The sequence below is a fragment of the Schistocerca piceifrons genome, chromosome 2 (genome assembly GCF_021461385.2).
Source record: "Schistocerca piceifrons isolate TAMUIC-IGC-003096 chromosome 2, iqSchPice1.1, whole genome shotgun sequence".
In the NCBI taxonomy this organism is placed as follows: Eukaryota; Metazoa; Arthropoda; class Insecta; order Orthoptera; family Acrididae; genus Schistocerca; species Schistocerca piceifrons.
Genome location: NC_060139.1, coordinates 313750279 through 313774110, shown reverse-complemented (window position 1 = coordinate 313774110; position 23832 = coordinate 313750279). Strand labels below are relative to the sequence as shown.

The 23832-nt window shown below is 45.8% G+C and overlaps 1 protein-coding gene and 1 non-coding gene across 2 annotated transcripts in view; one reads left to right on the top strand and one right to left on the bottom strand.

Annotated features, from left to right (window-relative positions):
- LOC124776912 (leucine-rich repeat-containing G-protein coupled receptor 5-like) overlaps positions 1-23832 on the top strand; it is a 415623-nt gene that overhangs the window by 349034 nt on the left and 42757 nt on the right. The window contains exons 3-5 of the mRNA XM_047252123.1: positions 6833-6994; positions 9489-9665; positions 21805-22139. Coding sequence (XP_047108079.1) covers positions 6833-6994; positions 9489-9665; positions 21805-22139 — 674 coding nt within the window. The remainder of the gene's footprint in view (positions 1-6832; positions 6995-9488; positions 9666-21804; positions 22140-23832) is intronic.
- Trnai-uau lies at positions 22925-22999 on the bottom strand. The gene has a single exon. It is a non-coding gene; the product is annotated as a tRNA-Ile (tRNA).

The following is a 23832-nucleotide window of genomic DNA, read 5'->3' as shown; positions in this document are numbered from 1 at the left end:
TATCGATGATCAGTTGTTCACATCCAAGTGTAGAAGACGATTCACTGAGTTCATGGCTGCAAAACTGACTAGTGTGCACAGAAACATTGGATGGCTGTCGATAAAGACTCCAAATATATGCTAAGGTTTTTACATGTCTTGGTAAAGACGAAATTCATCCTGGTTGTGAACGTCTTAGTGAATTTGTAGTGAAATACCTACGTAAAGGAAGGAATGTTACTTGTGACGCTGTCTTCGCCTCACTTCCACTAGTATGAGAGATGAAAACGAAGCGAACGATGTTACTTGCTTAGAAGGGACGTGCTTTGAGTGCATGAAGAAAGCTCGCGAGACCCGCTACAAGACTGTAGTTTTCAAAACCGACGTTATGGTCCTCGCTATGTATTAGGGAAAGCGAGGAAAAATACTTGTCAGTTTCTTGCATTAATAGTTACGAATTAGAACTGGCACGAAGTCAAATCCTGACACACTGACGTTTCACAATGACACTAAGAGCGGTGCAGATGTTGACCAGATGGCATGTAAATACTCAGTGAAAGCTGGTGGAAGAATCTGACCTGTTCGTACTTTTAATAATATAGAATTGTATAGAAACCAGTGACAGGTTTGTAGCTATTCGCATTGAGTCATTAGACGTACGTGGATACCGCAATCAGTGCCAGATACCCAGATCTTGTAAAGGGGAAAAAATCATATAAATGTTCATCGTGCGACAAACCAGCTTGCAAGATCTGTGTTGTTAGAGATTCCTATGTGCGTGCATATTTCAACAGTCTACGGACAACGATTACCTGTAGGCGTATAAAAGTAACGTATTTACTTATACATACTGTAATGTTCACCTTTAGATAATATGTATCAAAGTGTAAACCTACGTTAGAATATTGTAACATAGCGACGGCACATTTTGTGTTCTTGCTTGCTGATCGAAAAGTCATTTTTTACCGAAAACAATTTTGAGTGGACTGTATTTCTACAACAACACAAGATTTCTTCATAATTTCGCGAATAATTTCAAGTATTTTCATATTTGCCTGAAACTGGACAAGAATTAAGGAAATATTCAATTTTTACTTCGTTACTTGAAGATATTTTAAAATAAATTGTAAGTATTTAGCATGACCTTAATTAATGTTTAGAATGAAAACGAAACAACACATCATTAGACTAGCTATTTGTTACAGAAAGACTCATCCCCGCCTAAAGAGGTCTAAGAACAAGCTGTAGATGCAAGAACTAGATATGGGACATTTTTGTCCCGACGGGGGTTTTATGGGATTCGAAAAATTCGGCGGTTCTCGTGTTAACACGTCAGAAACGAATAGAGAAGTGAAAGTGAAGTGGAGGTGATACGATGGTTTATGTTAGAAAAGAAAGGAAAACCTACCACTACAAAAGTTACCACTGTGTGCACACTACTGACCTTATTTTTAATGAGACTGCAGTCAGTGTGGGGGTCGCAATTGGATGTTAACGCTGTTCTGAAAGTTGCACTAACATGGCGTCTTCACTGCAAGTAATTTGGCCCAGCGCATTATTGTCGTTGCATCGATTCTGGATCAGGTCCTGCTGTCTGAAATGGCTTGCTACCATACGTGACTTGGATACTCAGGCTAAGGCAGACTATTAAGTTAGGTAGTCGAAGTTTTGTAAGGATGCCAGTGTTTCTTTTCATCTTTTTTTTTGTCAGGACACCGGTGTTGATGAAAATAACAAAACCTGGATTACAAAGTTATATGCTCACAACGATCAAGGATCTGTGAATCACATGCAAGATAATCTAAATATGATATAAGAATACTTTTCATACACAGTGATCAGTAAAACACTAACTAATAAACAAAAACTCTGCATCGTTGCAGACTCGCGCCAAAACGCAACCACGCATGCTGACTGTAAGATGACCAAACCCTGTCTCAGTCACTGTCAGTGCGGATCAGTTTTTGGGGTATTGTTAATGACAACACGACAATAAACGAAGCAATTCTGCTGTTGATATGTTTTCTTTTCCTACAAAAGTTATACTTACATTATTTTAATAAGTACATGCTAATAAGTTGATTGAAGAGACTTTTCAGCGTTTTTATATTTCTTATTTAAGATATTATTTAACTAGTAAATAATGTTGACGTGATATGTTTTGGCAAACTAGCCATATCCCGTAGCCAATCGAGGTAAAGCACGCTCTGTTGATTCCATGTCAGGTAAAAGGAGGAGGTCACCAACATGTAGTAACATGTGCAAGCATTCGCGTAGCAGTCGTCCTTGACCGCAAATACCAATAATTTATTTTGCCTGACGTCTATTGGCTTTTATAAAGCGTAAGACACTTTGGATGACAAGAGCCAGAAGCGTTACAGTGATTGCGCTGTGTAGTCTTGGACTCGTCATACCATCACATCGAGTACTGGGCTTGTACGACGATGATGAATGCAATCTGGGAACATTCGGTCTCCTCGTAGCCTCCGCAGTCAAATACATCTAGGGCTCTGCAATATGCAGAACTGGAAGTCATCAGAAAAGATGACGTGGTGCCAACCCTGTTTCTTTGACAAGTTCGGCGCTATACAATCACTGCACCAGTCTCTGGCACCAGATCCAAGGAAGTCGCAACAATGCTAGCCGTGCTACCACTCCGTGGTGCTCCAGATGTTGTTACACTGTTCCTGTGTCTTTCTGTAAACATACAAATTTTCTGAATGAAAATTTGTACTGAGGCCGGGATTTCAACCCAGGTCTTCTACTTACTAGGCAGATGCGCAAACCACTAAGCAACCCTGGCACGCTTTACACAACTGCATGGACTACTCTAACATGCTTCGCTCCTCAATCCTAATTCTCATTCACACCTCAACCCACTTGGTATTCCCCCTAAACCCGAAGAGCTTCGCTGAGACTCTGCAACTCCTGAATCAAGGTACATGATGTGGTTGTACAGCCCAGCACAGCCAAGATAACCATACATTTATCCTCTCGGGCGCTAACAGCGTGGGGCCATTTGGATCCTGCGCTGAGTTGAGTATGGTCGTCCTGAACCCATCAATTCCATATTTGCGTGACAATCGTGGGATCTCAATCAGTGCAAACAGCAACATCGCGGAACGATAAGCCACAACCTCGACTGGCCACGATCGGAAAGGCATAAACTGTATTTGCAGTTGCTAATATCAACAAGCATCAGCTGTATAATGGGATGACGACAGTCAAAATTTGTGTCGTACCTTTACCCAAACCCCGATTACTCGCTGTAGGTGATCAGTCGCCATAACCGCTTCGGACTCACGGCCAGCCACAGACTGCCGTATATCGTCGTTACTTCGTCACAAGCTGTACTTGCACATACATGTAGTTCACGTACAGCAGAGAAAATTTTAATTGAAAATCGCTGCCTGGTATCGGTGGATAAATACGATATTGCTGTGCCTGTTTTCTTAAGAGTAACGATTCAATGTTCCTACGGACATGCATGCATTAGTCGGCTGTAGTCGCCGCAGTGCATCTTTCTTCTTAACGACACTGGCACTGCAATATCGAAAATTGGAAAGAAGTAAATAAAGCTATTTAGTACACAAATAAAATGTGAATTAATAGTATTTAAAACCTTAGTAGCTGGCGTCCCTCGCTCCTTCCACTACTATAAAAACTACAAGAACATAAATATTTAGATTTTGTGTGGTTTCCCAGAATCACTTTGCGCAATTAAAGGGATTGTTTCTTTGAGTAGTAAATGTTATAGAGTCCGCAGCTCGTGGTCGTGCGGTAGAGTTCTCGCTTCCCACGCCCGGGTTCCCGGGTTCGATTCCCGGCGGGGTCAGGGATTTTCTCTACCTCGTGATGACTGGGTGTTGTGTGATGTCCTTAGGTTAGTTAGGTTTAAGTAGTTCTAAGTTCTAGGGGACTGATGACCGTAGATTTTAAGTCCCATAGTGCTCAGAGCCATTTGAACCAAAAGTAAATGTTAGATTTCATTCCCTCATCTTCCTCCAATCTGTGGTTCTCGAACGGACTTTAAACCATATCATCCTTTGCCCCGTCCTCCAACTCTGCAACGTCCTGCCCCTACGGTGTGGGACCAATTACAGGACGTATTGATACTCTTGGTCGAGTAAGAGGACGCCCCACAGGATGTCACTTTCTCACCCTCTCACTTCTGGCTTTTCAGTCCAAAAACTGCTCTCGCAAGGCTTTCTTCCTGTGTGTTTGCTAGGCTTCAAACTTATCATAGACATCCGAATTATCCTTGTCTCTATACTCTCCCGCCCACTCTCTCTTCCTTTCTCTCTCTCTCTGAATCTGCATACGGATATCTCCCCAAAGAGTGGTCAGGAGCATTTTCTGTGGTGTTTTTGCAACGTGTAGTTGGAATGAGCTCAAATAAATACTGCTCATCATGTCTTTTATGCGACGCCCGGCGTCAATGGAAAGCGTCGGTTTATTCCCATTACAAACAAAGTTATTTTTAAATCTGAATTTTACGTGCCCATTCGACAGAGTCAGAGTAGGCTAGTCCGATGTTGATTTTACCGATGTATGTTAACAGGGCCAGTAAAATACGAAGAATAAGCAGTACTCCAGTAGCAACATCACTGCCCTGGCCCGCGCTGACTGCCACCGCCATGCAGGAGCCTGCTGTTCAGTCACTGATTATTCGTCGTGTTTTACTGTTCCTGTTAATGTACACTCATGCTCATAAATTAAGGATAATTGCAGAATGTGGTGCCACCCAACGTGGAACTACACAAAACTGGCGCCAATAACATAGGCACATAGGGAACACACACGACACAGATCTGCAAGTCCACGGTATTGGTGATAAGTTTAGAAAAACGTCCCGAAACACATGTGCTACAAAACGCCACTGTTTCCTGGGCATGTACCCCGACAGCAATATGGGACATGATCACCATGCACACGTACACAGGCCGCACAACGGGTTGGCATACTCTGGATCAGGTGGTCGAGCAGCTGCTGGGGTATAGCCTCCCGTCCTTGCACCAGTGCTTGTCGGAGCTCCTGAAGTGTCGTAGGGGTTCGAGACGTGTAGCGATACGTCGACCGAAAGCATCCCAGACGTGCTCGATGGTGTTTAGGTCTGGAGAACAGGCAGTCCATTCCATTCGCCTGATATCTTCTGTTTCAAGGTACTCCTCCACGATGGCAGCTCGGTGGGGCCGTGTGTTATCATCCATCAGAAGGAAGGTGGGACCCACTGCACCCCTGAAAAGGCGGACATACTGGTGCAAAATGACGTCCCGATACACCTGACCTGTTACAGTTCCTCTGTCAAAAGACATGCACGGGTGTACGTGCACCAATCATAATACCACCGCACACCATCAAACCACGACCTCCATACTGGTCCCTTCCGTGAACATAACCTGGGACCACTGTTCCAATGACCATGTGCTGTGTTCTTGACACCAGGCTTTACGGGTTCTCCTGTGACCAGAGGTCAGTGGGATGCACCTTGCAGGTCTTCAGGCGAATAAACCATGGTGAGATATCGGTCTTGTTGTGGTGTTGTGCACTGTGGACGTCTCGTACTGTAGCGCCTGGACAGGTTTCCTGTCTGCTGGAATCGTTGTCTTAATCTTGTGATCACACTTTGTGGCACACAGAGGGCCCGTGCTACGACCTGCTGTGTTTGACCAGCCTCCACTCTCCCTAATATTCTACCCCTCATAACATCATCAATATGTGTTCTTTGAGCCATTTTCAACACACAGTCTCCATTAGCACGTCTGAAAACGCCTGCACACTTACTCGCTGCACCGTACTCTGACACGCACCAACACACCTCTGCGTATGTAGACTGCTGTCAGCGCCACCGTGCGACGACCGCAGGTCAAACGCACCGCATGGTCATACTCCGAGGTGGTTTAAACCCGCAATCCTCCCACCAGGGCGTTGTTTCACCATGTATCAGCATTACCCTTAATTTATGAGCATGAGTGTATATCGGTAAAACGAATATCGCACTAGCCTACTCTGGGAGCGCTTCGTCGAATGGGCACATAAAATTCTGATTTAAAGATCATTTTGTTTGAAACGAGGAACAGACCGAACCATCCGGTTGACACTGGGCGTCATATGAAAGACATGATGAGCAGAATTTGTTTGGGCCGACATCTTCTATTAGTTGCGACAACGAAATTGCAAGTATGTGCCAAAACACCAGTAAAAAAAAGCCAGACGACCCATAGGAGAGACACACGGTATATTCTCTACAAACTGCTGTGAAGTGTATGGCACATAGCACTTCCCACCGTACCATTTATTAGGGCTTCTTGACTTTTCATTCGCGTAAGGAGCGCGGGAAAAAACACTGCTTCAGTGACTCTGTGCACGCTGTAATCAGTCTAATATTGCCTCCGCGATCCCTACGGGAGCGATACATGAGGGACTGTAGTGCGTTCCCAGATTCCTCAGTTAATATTGTTTCTCAGAACTTTTGAAGTAGGCTTTCACAGAATAGTGTCTGCCAGCTGAGGTTTTTCAGCGGCTTGGTGTCACTTTCTCGAGGGTCAAACAAATCTGTGACCATACATATCCCCTTCTTTGTGTACCTTCAATATCCAATAATAGGATGGATCCTACACGCTGGAGCGGTGTTCTAGGATGGGTTTTACGGTAGTTCTCTAAGCAATCTACGTTTGTAGACTGACTGCATTTTCCCATAATCCGATCAATGAACCGAGCCTGCCACCTGTTTTACTTACAACCAGGCCTATGTGATCATCCCATTTCATACTACCACAAATTGTTTCATCCAAGTGTTTGCATGAGTTGACTGACTGTAACCCGCCTGACATCTGGACCTCCTGTGCCGCAGGTGTCGGATTTGCGGGAGCTGGACCTGCGAGACAACGCCATCCACACCATAGACGAGGACGCCTTGAAGGGCCTGCACAGCCTGACCAGCATCGCGCTGGATCGCAATAAGATCCAGACGGTGCCGCCACAGCTCTTCGACGACTGTCCGGAGATAGAATACGTGAGTACTTATCTCTCATAGTTCCTTCCAAAGCCGTGACGGACGTCTTGTGTTTTTTTTTTCTTTATTGTGATTTCATTCCCCTGCCCAATACGAGCAGTGGAGGGCTGGCAGCGGCACAGTCTGCTGCTCTTCAGCTGAGTGAACAGCTAATACAAGAAGAAAACGTTACATATAAAGGCGATAAATAAGGGGGACATAGAGTAAGGGGAGATAATGGAGGTAAAAATACACTGATATGGAGACGTTCGTGGGGGCCAATTAAAAAAGTCGACGTAAAGGTACAGAACACAGTTGCGATTTGTAGAGCATAAAAAAGACACTGAAGTCACACGCACAGGTTAAAAGTTGGCCACAGTATTAAAAACACTCCAGAACAACACACTTTAAACCCACTTGGAGCACACACAATGAAGGATAAAACTGCCAGGTGGGACCTGCCAAGGGAGAGTCGTCTTGTGTAAGTGAAGTGCAAATAAATTTAAACCTCTTGCAATTGTTCCCTGAGCACGTGTGAGGAAAAGAGAATTATATTCGCGCTTGTGGCAGTGTTCACATTTGTTTTATGTTCGTTTGTGTCTTTTGATATTCTACCAACACTCTGCGCACAAAAAATAATAAGTGTTTTGTAAATTACGTAAAAAATTGAAAACAAACGTATTTCTTACGATGCATTTAACGTTAAGAGGCGGCCGGCTTTTTCACCGCTTGGGGCGCTACTGTCGCTCCAACAGTAAGATGGTAATAATTGTCCCAGCACTAACTTGTCACGACTGTATGTATAATGTCTCCGTACATGATCAAACGAGTTGTCCAACTTTACTAGGCTTGTCAAATATTTCACTGTGTATGGCACTTTTCGACGTGTTTGTCAAACATAGACCAAGATGGCGAACGATGTTTGTGTTAATGTTTCGCCACATAGATTTAGTGAAAAAGACTTTTATTGCAACTTAGCTCAGTGTATCGTGAATTTCCTCGACTGTGGAAACTATGGTAAAGGATATAAACAAAATGTGACTGGCTATTACCAAAATGGTATAGGTGTCACCTCTTTCCCAAGGTAAATGACACAGGAAGAAGTTAAGAAGAAAACCAGTATTCTATGCCCAACATACAAACGGGAGAGGACGATACAGGCTGTATGATATTTTTCTCATATTTTTGGGTCACGGTCATGCAATAAAGTTTAAATGATATTTCCGCCATTCGACCGTGCAAACGTCTTTATTTTATCTTTATATCATTATTTCGGCCTTAGGCCATTATCAAATACAGCAGTGTTGGGCATAGTCAGACCTTATCAAGTGAAGTGATCATCAAGATCTATTGAACTGGGTGTCCCAGCGTGAAGATAAGTACAAAATCAGAAAGAAATGTGGCAGACAGTTAGTAAACATGTTTTCCAACTGAATGAAAACAAGTAACTCCCATAACATCTTTTCAGACAATTTTCAGTGCACATGTAACGACTGTATTGATATTCATTCTGTGGCTCAGTTGTTCCGTGGTTGTCAACCAGTGACTTCCATAGCATATTTTGAGACCTTGTTCACTGCGCATATAACGATTTTACTGATGTTTATTATGTGTTTCAGTTGTTCTATGGCTGGAAACATGTTTGCTACCTGTCTACTATACATTTTTGTGATTTTGTACGTAGATAGTACCGGAACACTAAGTTCAGTAGATGTTGACTATGACTTCACTTAAAAATGTCTGGTTATATCCAACATTGTTGTACTTGATAATGAATTAAGGCCGAAATGACGACAGTAATATAAAATAAAGAAGTTTGTACAGTCAGATGGCGTAAACATTCAAACATGTAGGTTCCCACGTTTTGTAAACTGTCATTGCAGGACCAAGTAGAAGGCAATAAATTTTCGCATACTGGTGTCCTCCTTTATAGTGTGAGTGCGAATTAACTAAGTAACTATCAATAAGTCATTAAAAGTTTCACTTTCCATTCGGAGAAAGTTGATATAATCATAACTTTCCGAGTGTAACATTTCCTTTGACAGGTTCTCATGTGCATATTTCTCTCGTTTTAAACTATTGCCTGGACCGGCGTCTTGTTTTATTCTTCTTTTAACACAGTGCTAGACTCAATGCTAGAAATGCCTTATTTGTATTTATAACCATTCATCATTCATCTCAATCACGGTCGGAGGAAGGCAATGGCAAACCACCTCCACTAGGACCTTGCCTAGCGGGCTCCCGCATCCTCCCCTACGCTCCTAGGAGTATGGGACCTCACATCATCATCATCATCATCAACCATTCCAACTAGTGTACAAATACAGCATATATGAACAGTGTCTGCTTCACAAGTTATGTTAAATTAACAGGCTTGTTGGATCTTGTACGGGCTTGTTTGACAAATCTGTCGGAGCGTATTTAACAATCCAGTTTGATCGTTTACAAGCCCCATTAGACTGTGGTTCTGCCGCGCGCCCTTCAGCGCAGCGTTAACTGGTGGTGTTGTTCGCAGGTGAGCCTGAGCGAGAACCCGCTGATGCTGCCGGCGTCGGGCCCGTTCTTCAGCGCGCCCACGCTCAGCGTCATCGACATCAGCAAGTGCGGCCTGCGCAGCCTGCCGGACGACACCTTCTCCGAGATGCCCATGCTGCACGTCATCTACCTCGCAGACAACCCGCAGATCGGACAGGTAACGCGACACGAGCCGCCATCTTGAAGGTGGAGGGGAAGAAAGTAGGGGGTAAGGGAGGAACTAATAATATCAGCTCCATCGGGTTTTTATGCGAAATCAACGGCTCGAACCCAGGATCTCCTTCCTACTAGGCAATTGCGTTAACCACTGGCCCACCCAGGCACAGTGTTTGTCGCAAATGCGCGGACCATCTCGGCCTCTCCCCAGCCGAATGACATTCCCACCTAGCGCTACCTACCTGCAGTCCCTGTCAATGTACTCCATGCTCGCTAATTTGATTCCCGCTGGAGGTCGAACGTAAACGTGTATCTGCACTGAAGGCTGTCGATTCATTGTCCATCAAGGCGAATCGATTATATGAATGTGTGGTGTCCCTCCTTTCGGACAAAAGCAACAAGTTCCAGAGGCTTCATTTTGTAGTCATTAAACTCATACAGTCAGGAATTGATTCTAGAATTACTGTGAGCTCCTTTTAGCTTACAAGGGGACCCTCCATACTGTAAATAACCCCCCCCCCCCAAATTCTATAAGTCCCTCCAGATCCTTGAGCGTCATGCACTCCGCCTCGCCTTCCGTATACGTCTCCCGTCCCCCACTCGGATCTTCTATGACCTCGTTCCTTTCCCCCATCTGCTCCTATTCCTCGAACATCTCTGCATGCTTTACACCTCTCGCCACCTTGATCCCCCTCACCCCCTGGTTGCTTCTCTCCTCTCCCATCCCCGCCCCCTGCCACATCTTCACTGTTGTGTCCCCCCTACCCTCCATCTCTACACCCTTCATCTCCTTTCCCAAGGTGGCTTCCATCAACTCCTCCTTCCGGATGATGCCCTCTCTCCCTCCATTTATCCCTCCTATCAACTCTGATCCTCACCCCCCTCCTTTCCTCTGTCCTTTCCCTGGGCTTCCTCTTCCCCCCCTTCCATCGTGTTTTCTCCCCGCCTACCCTCTTCCTACCTCCCTTCTCCCCCCCCCCCGAGTCCTTTTGTATTGCCCCCCTCTTATGGGTCTCGTCCTCCATCAGCTCCTTTCCCCCCTCCCCCTCTTCGTTTTTCCTCTCCTTCCCCCCTTTTTTATTTTCCCATCATCTGTCCAGGTTCCCCCCACCTGCGTTCGGCTGTGGTATGTCATATTTGCCAACTTTTTAGTGCAGTGTTCAAGAGAATGTTCAGTGTTGTTCGTCTTTCCAGAGTGTTGCGAACAGAAATCATGCTGTCGCTGGGTGTGAATTTTATGCATCTTGCGAACAGAAACCAGACTATCGCCCTGTTTTTTTAATTGTCTGTCTATTATTTTACCTGTCTGCTTCATATGTATTTCATTAGCATCATCATCCCTTTGTTTCTATGTTTTAAGTTCGACGTTTTTTTCCGTCATATTACCATTTAAGTCTCCGATTTTATCGCCTGTTTTTATTGTTTATTATCTTCATCTTTTTAAAACAAATCCTGTGGGCTGAAGAGCGGCATACTAAGCTGCTGCCAGCCCGCCCCCTTCGGGGGGAATCGAAACTCAATAAAGAAAAAAAAATGTAAATCACGGATTTTGATGCGCTTCAAATATGATGTAGAGGCACTTACCCTGAGTACGTGGCTACCCGGTTTTTTAGCGACGGGCCTTGGTTTTTGAGAAAATCGATTTTGAAGGTCATTGCGTGGTTTATATAACGGTAACATCACGTATGTTCCGAGTAAGTCAGCGTAGCGCAGTGGTAAAGGTTCACAGCTACTGCGCTGAAGGTACCGTGTTCGAATGCTGCTCGTATACTTTTTTTTCTTCAAAATCGACCGAATTTTTCAATTTTACTTCAAAGAAAGTTAACAAACAGTGTAAGGTGTACGAAATTAAGATCTGTTACGTTATTAATTTTTTCAAGTATTCATTCCGTTTGTGGTTCGCTTCATATTCTCCCAATTCATCTTCTTCGTTGAAATGTATCAGTTCATCATCAATAATGATGTCCGCCCCCGGTAGCTGAGTGGTCAGCGCGACGGATTGTCAATCCTAAGGGCCCGGGTTCACTTCCCGGCTGGGTCGGAGGTTTTCTCGGCTCAGGGACTGGGCGTTGTGTTGTCCTAATCATCATCATTTCATCCCCATCGACGCGCAAGTCGCCAAAGCGGTGTCAAATCGAAAGACTTTCACGAGGCGAACGGTCTACCCAAGAGGAGGCCCTCGTCACTCGACATTACTATCAATAATGATCTGTCTTTCGGCCAAGAGATCCTGTATTGCGATACATATCTCATCGCAAATTGCAACGGAATTGGCAGAGATCACGCTAGGCGGTGTATTTGTTACGAGATTCAAATCGCGGAGTAGATTTTCGGCGTATATTAAATAATTTTGTGATTTCGCCTTTTGATTCTGCGTTCAACTCCTCTACTTGTGGATCTTCTTCTGGCTGAACTACTGCAGAAACACTTGGTTCTTTCATTTCACAGAATTTTTCTAACACATGGCACTAGAGACGCTTTGCGAGCAACTGACGCTTTAGTTAGATGCTAACGTAAAGGAATGTAGCTCGCAACCTCATTGGCCTAACCATTGGGGTTCCCGTTGCGGCTAACGGTATTCACGGGAGAAGGGACGATAATGGGCGGAGATCGATATCAGGTAATACAAGAAGCGACCGTTGTACGAACATTTGGAACTCCAACTGCGAACCACAAACGGAATGATTATTTGAAAAAATTAATAACTGAATATATCTTTGTAATTTCGCACACCTTACACTTTTTGTTGATATTCATTGAAATAAAATTGAAAACTTCGGTCGATTTTGAAAAAAAAAAAGGAAAAGAGCACGAGCAGGATTCGAACACGGTACCTACAGCGCGGTAGCCGGTAACCTTTCCCGCTGCGCTACGCCGACTTGGTCGCAATGTGTGTAAGGTTACAGGTATACAAATCTCGCAATGAATTTCAAAATCGATTTTCTCAAAAACCAAGGCTCGTCGCTAAAAACCCGTATAGACTGGTACTCAGGGTAAGTTCCTCTACAACATATTTAAAGCGCATCAAAATCCGTGATTTACAGTATGGAGGGTCCCCGTCTTAGCGTAGAGCAACTCCCAGCCTGCTGCGTAATTTTAATATTTTGTAGCTCATTGCCTGGACAATCAACTACAGCAGACAATTTGAACTAGGACTGGTCACCATAAGCCGTGATCTGAGACACTGTTTCCAACATTTCGTGTGGGCGGGACCGTAGCTTGCTAGCACACACAAATGTGGCTGAACAATACTGGTCCCTCACAGTGTCTTCCTCTCCGCAACACGGTCTAATGAAAAAGTGCTGTCGATCTGTAGAGTAGTTAGGAAAAGTATGTGACAACAGCTGGGTTGGTAGAGTAGATCTTGTGTTCTCTGTATGCATAAATGATCTGAGTGATAGGGTGAACACCTATCTGCAGTGTTTGTTGAAGATCTTTGGTTCGTGGCACGGTGTCGTCGTTGAGTGGCTGTAGGAGAATACAGACGCCTTATTGTTAGACAAAATTTCTAGTTGATGTGATGAACGGCAGCTTGCTCTAAATATAGAAAAATGTTAGTTGACGCACATGAGTAGGAAAACCGATCCCGTAATGCTCGAATACAGCATTAGTAGTGTGTCGCTTGACGCAGTCACGTCGGCTAAATATCTAGGTGTAACGTTGCAAAGCGATATGAAATGGGACAAGCGTGTAAGGACGATAGTAGGGAAGGTGAATGATCTACTTCGGTTTATACGGAGAAATTTAGGTAATTGTTGTTAATCTGTAAAGATGTCTGCGTATGAACCATTAGTGCGACTCACTCTTGAGTACTGTGTGAGTGTGTGGGATTCACACCATATCGGATTTAAATACGGACTACTAGATTTGTTACAGGTCGGTTCAGTTAACACGTGAGTATTACACAGATGCTTCGTTGACACAAACGGAATCCGTGCAGAGAAGATGACGTTCTCGTTGTGAAACAGTATTGAGAAAATTTAGAGAATCGGTGTTTTAAGCTGACTGCAGAACGATTCTACTGCCGACAACGTACATTTCGCTTAAGGATCACGAAGATAAGAGAAATTCGTGCTCATATGTTGACATATAGACCGTCGTTTTCTCTCGTTCTATTTGCGACTTGAACAGGAAAGGAAATGACCAGTACTGGTACAAGGTATTCTATGCCTTGCACCATGCGGTGGCTTGCGGAGTTTGTATGTAGATCTAGACGTAGATTTTACTATTTGTCGCGACGTCCTGAGCCAGAGCTGCCGGCTGCCTCAGTCTTACAGGCAAGAAACTGTAGAAATCTCCCGGGAGGGGGAGGTGGGGGGAGCGTTTTGTGTTTGACCATTGCCAACATCAGCGATCTAAAAATGCAAGTGCTTACAGTAGCCATTAAGAAATTATTGTTCCGCTATGTTGTAAATTAATACATCACCGGGTAATTACACCCAATAATCCGACTTCCTCAGAAAATGAGCGGTGAAACTTGGTTTTACAAGCAACAATACACTGATCTTTGGCAGAGTTCAGCTAATCGTGAACAACAGGAGACCCTGAAGAAGATCCCAGCAGAGTCTTAGAAACGTCGATCGTGTATAAGAAGTCGAAGAGTTTTTTTTTCAATGAAGAATCCCTTTCCTGAGTTGGTTCTTACACTGTTGTGCAAAACTCACAGACGAAAGTAACTTCGGCATAATGTGTCACTGCCAAGTAAGGCAGCTCGAAGAAACTTGTATCATACGTAGAAAAAACTGCTACAGTATAGTACAGAAGGAAAGTAAAAAAAATACGCAATGAAACGAACAGATATCAGAATTTTATTCAAAGGCGATAATTAAAGTGAAGTCAGCGCAGTTCATTATGATCCCCTGGACATTCCAAAAAATGGTGTGTGCTACCATGGACGGCAATGCATGCTCTGAAATTTGCTCCCATACTGAGCACAAGTCTGGCAAGGATTTCTTGTGGTAGGGCGTTAAATTCCTCCACCAGCGCGGTAGACGAAAGGTGAAAGTCATTGGTACACGTGGATGTGTTGCAGAAACCCCCCCCCCCCCCCCCCGAACGCATGTCTCACGTGCTCGATGTGATTTAAGTTGAGGGAAGACGGAGAGGCCAGTTCATTCGCCGAATATTCTCCCGTTCGAGAGCTCCTCTACTTGCGCCGTTCAGTGCGGTCCCACATTGTCATCCGTGAAAATGAAATTAGAACCGAATACACTCCTGAGAAGATGCACGTGGGGAAGGAGTACAATAAGGCTGACTTGTGAGTGTACCTTGTTCAAAGATTTGGAGGTCAGTACCGGTGGGTCCATGCATCATTATGCAAATGGTTCAAATGGCTCTAAGTACTATGGGACTTAACATCTGAGGTCATCAGTCCCTACACTTAGAACTACTAAAACCTAACTAACTTAAGGACATCACACACATCCATGCCCGAGGCAGGATTCGAACCTGCGACCGTAGCAGCAGCGCGGTTCCAGACTGAAGCGCCTAGAACCGCTCGGCCACAGCGGCCGGCATCATTATGCCTGCTCACACCGTAGCACCTGGACCATCAAACCAATCATGTTCGTTAATGTTTCTGGGTGCATGAGAGTACATCCAGCAATGTCGAACATGTTGGTTCTGGTGGTCACAATTAGTAGATATTATCATTTCTATCATTATTACCATTGTTGTCATCATTACGCAGGGTGAAGGAAAAATGCCACAGTTGGAGGTCAGCGTGCGATTCCTCATCCAGATTCAAGACAAGAGTTTATCTAGCAAAATCAGATTGCGTGCATTTTGAAAACATGTGTATGAAAACGAGGAGTTGTCAACGCCGTCACATCATGCAGTGCATCGGAATGTACAGAGGAGCGTGTACATCCTGCACTACCGTACGAACAGCTGTAGCTCCCTGAGTAGACTGCTGGGACATCAAAATACACAACCACCATGGACCATGGAGCACGGTTCGAATCCTCGAAAGGTTCTTTTTTTATTTTTTAGATGTCCGTTCCATATTTCTCGTCGTCTGTAAGCATGACAACATTTTGTCACATGACAATAACCTACCACATGGGAGGGATCAAATCAAATGGTTCAAATGGCTCTGAGCACTATGGGACTTAACTTCTAAGGTCATCAGTCCCCTAGAACTTAGAACTACTTAAACCTAACTAACCTAAGGACATCACACACATCCATGCCCGAGGCAGGATTCGAACCTGCGACCGTAGCGGTCATGCGGTTCCAGACTGTAGCGCCAAGAACCGCACGGCCACCCAGGCCGGCTGGGTGGGATCCATACACTGCATGCACGTGTCTCCTAACCACGCAGCCGGCCGAAGTGGCCGTGCAGTTCTAGGCGCTGCAGTCTGGAACCGCGAGACCGCTACGGTCGCAGGTTCGAATCCTGCCTCGGGCATGGATGTGTGTGATGTCCTTAGGTTAGTTAGGTTTAACTAGTTCTAAGTTCTAGGGGACTAATGATCTCAGAAGTTGAGTCCCATAGTGCTCAGAGCCATTTGAACCATTTGAACCTAACCACGCAGTGCACAACCATAACTGGTGCTGTCAAGTTCTTGTAGGACGGCTTCCCGACGGAGTACACAAACGATGAATATGTCGATATACTTTTGGTGCTGAGTGCATCCGATAACCAAGCTGCAGCTGTTACTCATGGATATGTTGCATGGTACCCTCAAAGGCGCCATCCCGATGAGAGTGTTTTTCGTCACTTGGACCAACGCCTTTGGGAACCAGTAATCTTCGTCCACAAGAATAGACAGAGGTCGAGCGGGCCAGAGTGGCCGAGCGGTTCTAGGCGCTACAGTCTGTAGCCGCGCGACCGCTGCGGTCGCAGGTTCGAATCCTGCCTCGGACATGGATGTCTGTGATGTCCTTAGGTTAGTTAGGTTTAAGTAGTTCGAAGTTCTAGGGGACTGATGACCTAAGAAGTTAAGTCCCATAGTGCTCAGAGCCATTTGAACCATTTGACAGAGGTCGTCTAAGGACTAGACGTATTCCACAAACAGAGGATGCGATTCCATAAACCTTTCGCCAATCACCTCTGCGAAGTATCCGTGACATTGCTAGGCACGATGAAGAACTACATCCATGTCATTACACGTTAACTCAACACCAGCGAACAGAAGGCTGCATTCGGTGAGTACAGTTTTGTGAATGGCTTTTGCACGAAGAGGAATATAACGAATATTTTATAAATGACGTGATATGGACTGATGAACTTAGCTTCACTCGTGAAGATATTTTCAACTTCCACAACAGGCATTGTTGGTAGCAACGCAACCCATATGTCCCGTTTGAACGTGGCTTTCTGGCACGCTTTGGCATAAACCTGTGGGCTGGAATCGTGGGAGGGGTGCTTTTCGCCCTTACCTATTGCCGAACAAGCTGAATGCGTCCCTGTATCTTACGCTTCTTTGCAGTACTTTGCCTGACGCATTAGAAAACGTTCCACTTGGTGCTCGGTGACAGCTACGATTTCAGCATGATGCTGCACCGCTACGCTTTGGAATGAATGTGCGTAATTATGTCAATGATGCGTTTCCAGAGAAATGGGTTGGTGGTGAAGGTGCAATGTTCTGGCCTGCACTTTCCGCGGACCTTAATCCACGATATTTTTATTTTTGTGGACACTTAAAGGAACAAGTTTATAGTACTGCACCCATGGATGCACACGACCTAATAGCTCGTGTGCATGTTCCTCCGGCAATCGTGGATGCAGGCGTGCTGCGTAGGGTCCAGAAAAGTACAATCCGGCGAGTGGCCAAAATGCTTGCAAATGCAAGGTGGTCGCTTTGAACATCTTCGCTAAAGTGAATGTTGGTCATACGTGTCCGTACCGACTCTGTGAAGATAAGCCTGGACTTCAAATGTACAGAATGGAATTATTGTGCATCGCTTAATATGCAGTGTAGTGTAGCCTATCCTTTGTGTTTTTTGTAAGAAGGAAGGAAGAACGAAGGAACGTGCCGTCTACATCGAGGCCATTAGAGACAGAGCACAAGCTCGGATTGTCTCGAGGATGGGGAAAGAAATCGGCCGTGCCCTTTTCAAAGGAACCATTTAGGGAAATCACGGAAAATCTAAATTGGATGTCCGGATGCGGGTTTAAACCGTCCTCCTCCCGAATACGAATCCAGTGTGCTAACCACTGCACTACCGCGCTCAGTTTGTGTTTTTTGTATTTTTGGTACCTTATTGGATACAGACGATCTTACTGTATCCACTATTATTTTCTATAGACTTTATTTGTATCATGCACAAAACAAAGTGGTCATTTACGTCTGTAAGAAGTTCATGTTACGTCTTAATGTTTAAATAAAGTTAATGTGGTGGTATAAATTGGCTACCATTTCATGTTTTAACCGAACAAAAAGAAGTTTGGCGTGAACGCGACTCGAACATTGGTGAGTCTGCATGTCTATTACCTACGGCATTGCCTCGTCTCATTGAGCTAACGGGACAGCTCCGGCACAGTGAAAGTTCATGCTACCTGTTTTTGTTCACACAGTTACAGCGTTTTCAAAGCCTCGTTTTTTTTATCAAATTTCTGTTAAACATACTGGCGGGACTAGGTTTTGCTAGATACACTTTTGTCTTAAATTGGGATGAGGAATCGCATTTCGACTGCCAATTGCGACACTTTTTCTTTGCGTCCTGTAATGTTTACTCACTAAAGATGTCTGGTTAGAGGACCTGAAGACTCTGATCTCGCCAGGTGAAATAAATGCTGAAATAATTTAATAATCGGACTTAATTAATAGTACAGCAGCGCAGAGAATTGATTCGGGTGCATTAGTAAACGTTTTCGAGTAGATCTGAGGAGCAATGTGACGTGAAATTTGTCTCGCGCTCCGCACATCACTGCAAAGTGTATAGATTATTAACTTCTCATGGCTGGGATACACAGTCATATAATATTTCTTAAAAGACATCATAGTCTCCGTTGACTGTAAAAAATATTTATTATTACGATTGCAATTTCGGCCTTATGGCTATTTTCAAGTAACACTGCAAAATAGACTTGGCCACTGTTTCTATGTTTCGATACAGTGTATCGATACGTGGAACTGTTTCAGTGTTTCGGAACGGCTGTGGTTCACTGTTTCGAAACAGTGGTGTTTCATTCCCCCCCCCCCCCCCCCTGTCTCGGATAACCGGACCAGATTCGATCTCGAGCCAGACACAGAAGCTGTATCGTTGTTTCAAAATAAGGCTGTTTCAGTCCACCTGTGCTTGGAACGGACTAATTTTATCGAAACAGTGATGTTTCCTTCCGCTCTGTATCGGACGAGATTCGGGCTCGGCACAGGTTCTGAAACACAACATACCACTTCATGACACACTTTCAAGAGTGTCGAAATCTTTTTGACAAGCAGTAGCATGAAGCTTAAGATATCCGAAAATAAAGCTTCGTTTCTAGCTGACTGTCCTATTCCGAAATGACTTAACATCTGCTTTATAAACACTACCCCAAACAATAAAACAACGCATAGTATTCACATTCAAAATAATATATATGTGAAAAGCATTCAGTTAAATTATACTTTTTTTTATAACATACGCTTCTCTGTTCATATGCAGTAATCATATTAAGAAACGCAAGTAAGCCTACAACATTTTGAATAAAAAAGGCGTAGAGTGACAGTTATTAGACATACACATATATTTGATGTAGGTATAATTGCAAGCAATCTGTTTGACATATCACTGATGGTGTAATGGTGAACGGGAAGGGCTGGGAAGCATGGTGAATTTATAGTAACGGTTCGAAACACCTTGAAAGACAAAATTTTTTGCTGTTATATTTTGTTATTTATTCGAATTATTTGGCGTTATTTGTGAGTCTATAGTCACTGTGCCTATTATCCACAATGATTCCCTTTGTGTGCATGGAAATTAGCAGGATGGGTATATTACCCATACTAACGGAATGTGGGAATCCCAGTAGCATATCCGTTGTTTCTCTAGTTTGCTCCCACCTCCAGTTCCGTTCATGGTGGTTCCTCTGTCTTCAGCTGTGGCTGTCCTCAGCCAATTGAAAAGTATGAAAGTCACACGACACGAAAGCAGCGCATTTGCTGCAGGAAATACGAAACTGCCAACACAACTAAGTGATAGTTTCATACTTTCTGCGATATGATTAGCGCTCTCGCACCTCATTTGTGTTTATATGGACATACTTATACAGTAGACATTCAAGATGATAAAATGTGTAGGTTTATTAGATTACAAAACACAAACTGTTTCACTGTTTAGAAACAGCGCATCGAAGCATTACATTGTACTGTTTCATTTGTTTCGAAACAGTTACGTGTTTCAGTTTGCCCATCTCTACTGCAAAAGTTACATTCTGTCAGAATATAAGGCTATCTGACATGAGTACATTTCGTCGGCTTTTTTTCCTTTTTTTTCTTTATTGTGATTTTAGTACCCGTATAAAGACAGGTAGGCTAGCAGCAGCACATTACGCCGCTCTTCAGCCCAAGATATTACAATGGTAAAACAGAGAAAACACATGAGTTGGAACAAAACGGCGAGGAAAAAACAGTAGACACGTGAACATAAAAAACATGAAGCCATTCACATTCAATGACAATCCATACTACAAACTGCTGACATGACGCACAAGCACTGATGACTTTGATTGTACACGTGAACGATGGAGCGTGACGGTGAACACTGAACACAAAACACGACGGCACACACGAGACACGGATGGCGACGAACTCCGGCACGTGAATGTCCACGTAACGTGTGCGAGTCCGGGGACCCGCCAAGAGTGGAAGAACGGTGAGGGGGCGGGGGGAGAGGGGAGAACAAAGACGCCAATAGCAGAGGAGATGGGAGGAGGAGTAGAGGGACAGGGGAGGGGAAGCCCGGGGGAGGAGTGGGGAGAAAGGGAGGAGGGAGGGAAGGGGGAGAGAAGGAGAGAAGGGAGGGAGGGTGCCCAAAGGAACAAACACAGGAAGAGGGAGGGAGGATCAAAGTTGGTAGGAGGGGTAGATGGAGGGGAGGAGGGCATCATCAGGGAGGGGGAGCCGGCGGAAGCCACCTTGGGAGGGGGTTCAAATGGTTCAAATGGCTCTGAGCACTATGGGACTCAACTGCTGAGGTCATTAGTCCCCTAGAACTTAGAACTAGTTAAACCTAACTAACCTAAGGACATCACAAACATCCATGCCCGAGGCAGGATTCGAACCTGCGACCGTAGCGGTCTTGCGGTTCCAGACTCCAGCGCCTTTAACCGCACGGCCACTTCGGCCGGCTTTGGGAGGGGGTAAGGAGGGTGGAGAGATGGAGAGCAGGTGGGACGTGGGAATACAGGCGCAGCAGCGGGCGGGGGTGGGAGAGGATGGGGGAGACATGCGGGTGAGGAGGATCGAGTTTACAGGAGGTGTAGAGGATCCGTATCCTTTCGAGGAAAAGGAGGAGGTGGGAGAACGGAATGAGGTCCTACAGGATCAGCGTGGGGGAGGGGATACAGATACGATAGGCGAGGCGGAGAGCATGGCGTTCAAGGATCTGAAGGGATTTGTAAAAGGCAGGGGGGGCGGAGATCCAGGCAGGATGGGTGTAACAGAGGATAGGGCGGATGAGGGAATATAGGTGTGGAGTATGGTGGAGGGGTGCAGACCCCACGTACGGCCGGAAATGAGCTTGAGGAGACGGAGTCAGGAGAGTCAGGAGCGGAGTCAGGAGAGTCAGGAGCGTGCCTTGGCTTGGAATGTGTGCGGCCGGAAATGAGCTTGAGGAGATGGAGTCAGGAGCGTGCCTTGGCTTGGATTGTCCGGAGATGGGAGGGGCCCAGGAGAGGCGACGGTCGAGGGTGACGCCAAGGTACTTCAGGGTGGGGGTGAGGGCGATAGGACGACCATAGATGGTGAGATAGAAATCGACATGTCGTCGTCAAAATGCAGCCTTTAGAGTGTGATAGTCCCACAAGATCCGATGAGCACGGCACTTATTGCATCGTAATATGTTGTTAAATATGCACTGAACTGTCAATGTTACCATCATTCTAATAATCTATCACACATACAAGCTCAGCGTGTGGACTACGGCCGTAGCAGCGAATGGGACTCGGTCCGACGTTCCGATGGTTTCGAGGCACCGCCCGGCTGTTGCAGACGAACATGAGCGCGCTGTCGCAGCTGGAGCACCTGCACGGGCTGACGCTGATGCGCAACGAGCGCATGACGCTGACGGGGCCCGGCCAGCTGTCGGTGCGCGAGCTGGGCGCGTCGGGCGCGTGCCAGGTGCTGGCAGCGCCCCTGGCGGGGCCGCACCTCACCAAGCTGTCGGCGCAGGGCTGCGGGCTGTCCGCGCTGCCCGCCGTCATGGCGCAGGCGCGGCCCAACCTCGAGATGCTGCTGCTCGGCAGGAACGCCTTCACCGGCTGGGACGCCTCCACCGACATGCCCTACCTCGCCGTCCTCGGGCTCGACCTCAACAACATCACCAGGTGAGGCCGCACAGCTCGACGTCTGGCAACGTTACGCGTATGCGTTCTGCCTGGACGCTACAACGCGGCGAGGGCTGGGGAGACAGATTTCGCTATGCAGTTGTGAGGGTACGAAAGTTTTCATGATCATGAAAAAAAAAAATGAGGTCCCATGCTTCTTTACAGAGCGTAGGGGAACGATGCGGGAGACCCGCACCGCCTTACTAGGCAAGGTCCTAATGGAGGTGGTTTGCCGTTGCCTTCCTCCGACCGTAATGGGGATGAATGATGATGATGAAGAAGACGACACAACAACACCCAGTCATCTCGAGGCAGGAAAAATCCCCGACCCCCCAGGAATCGAACCCAGGACCCTGTGCTCGGGAAGCGAGAACGCTACCGCGAGACTACGAGGGCGGACTTAATAATTCTCATGGACGTAGTGGACTAGTGCAGGAGCGCCCGCAAGGGGGGGGGGGGCAGTGGACAGTGGGGGCAGTTGCCCCTAGTGAGAATTCATACAGTTTACGAATACAAAAAATACCTGTAATTACAATTAAATGAATACCCGTAGCTGCTTACGATAAGCCACAACCTCGACTGGCCACGATCTTTCCTCTGTCGGAATTCCAATATGTGCTGATAGGCGTTTCTCCTTCTTACACGAGCCATAACACAATCTTCTCACAAACAAACAGCAATCTAATGCGGTTTCTTAACGAAAAACTCATTGATGATGACTAACTGAAACCCTCAGCTGCCAACAGGTTTGTTGATCTACCTCGATGTGGACAGATGAAAATGTGTGCCCCGACCGGGACTCGAACCCGGGATCTCCTGCTTATATGGCAAACGCTCTATCCATCTGAGCCACCGAGGGCACAGAGGATAGGGCGACTGCAGGGATTTATCTCTGGCACGCCTCTTGCGAAACCCACATTCTCAACGTATTGTCCTGCACTACATTCGTAGTGCCCCCGCCCATTATACTCATTCCTCTCGGCGCATTGCCGATTCCCGTAAGAGTTCGGGCACTGTTTGTGCGGGAGGCGTGCCAGAGATAAATCCCTGCAGTTGCCCCACCCTCTGTCTCCTCGGTGGCTCAGATAAATAGAGCGTCTGCCATGTAAGCAGAAGATCCCGGGTTCGAGTCCCGGTCGGGGCACGCGTTTTCATCTGTTCCCGTTGGCGTATGTCAACGCCTGTAAGCAGCTACAAGTGTTCATTTCATTGTAATTTCATTCTAACGAGCTGCTTGGTCACCGATGGTATCTGTTCTTTCGGAGATGTTCGAACTCTTACGGGAATCGGCAACACGCCGCGAGTAATGAGTATAATGGGCGGGGGCACTACGAATGTAGTGCGGGACAATACGTTGAGAATGTGGGTTTCGCGGGAGGCGTGTCAGAGATAAAGACCTGCAGTCGCCCTATCCTGTCTGTCCTCGGTGGCTCAGATGGATACAGCGTCTGCCATGTAAGCAGGAGATCCCGGGTTCGAGTCCCGGTCGGGGCACACATTTTCATCTGTCCCCGTTGACGTATGTCAACGCCTGTAAGCAGCTACGAGTGTTCATTTCATTGTAATTTCATTCTAACGAGCTGCTTGGTCACCGATGGTATCATGTCCGAATGAACAGATACCATCTTAGTAAATACCTGTAACTTTAGGGCTCAGTTATGTATGATTTAAATACCTGTAAAATTGCCACTAA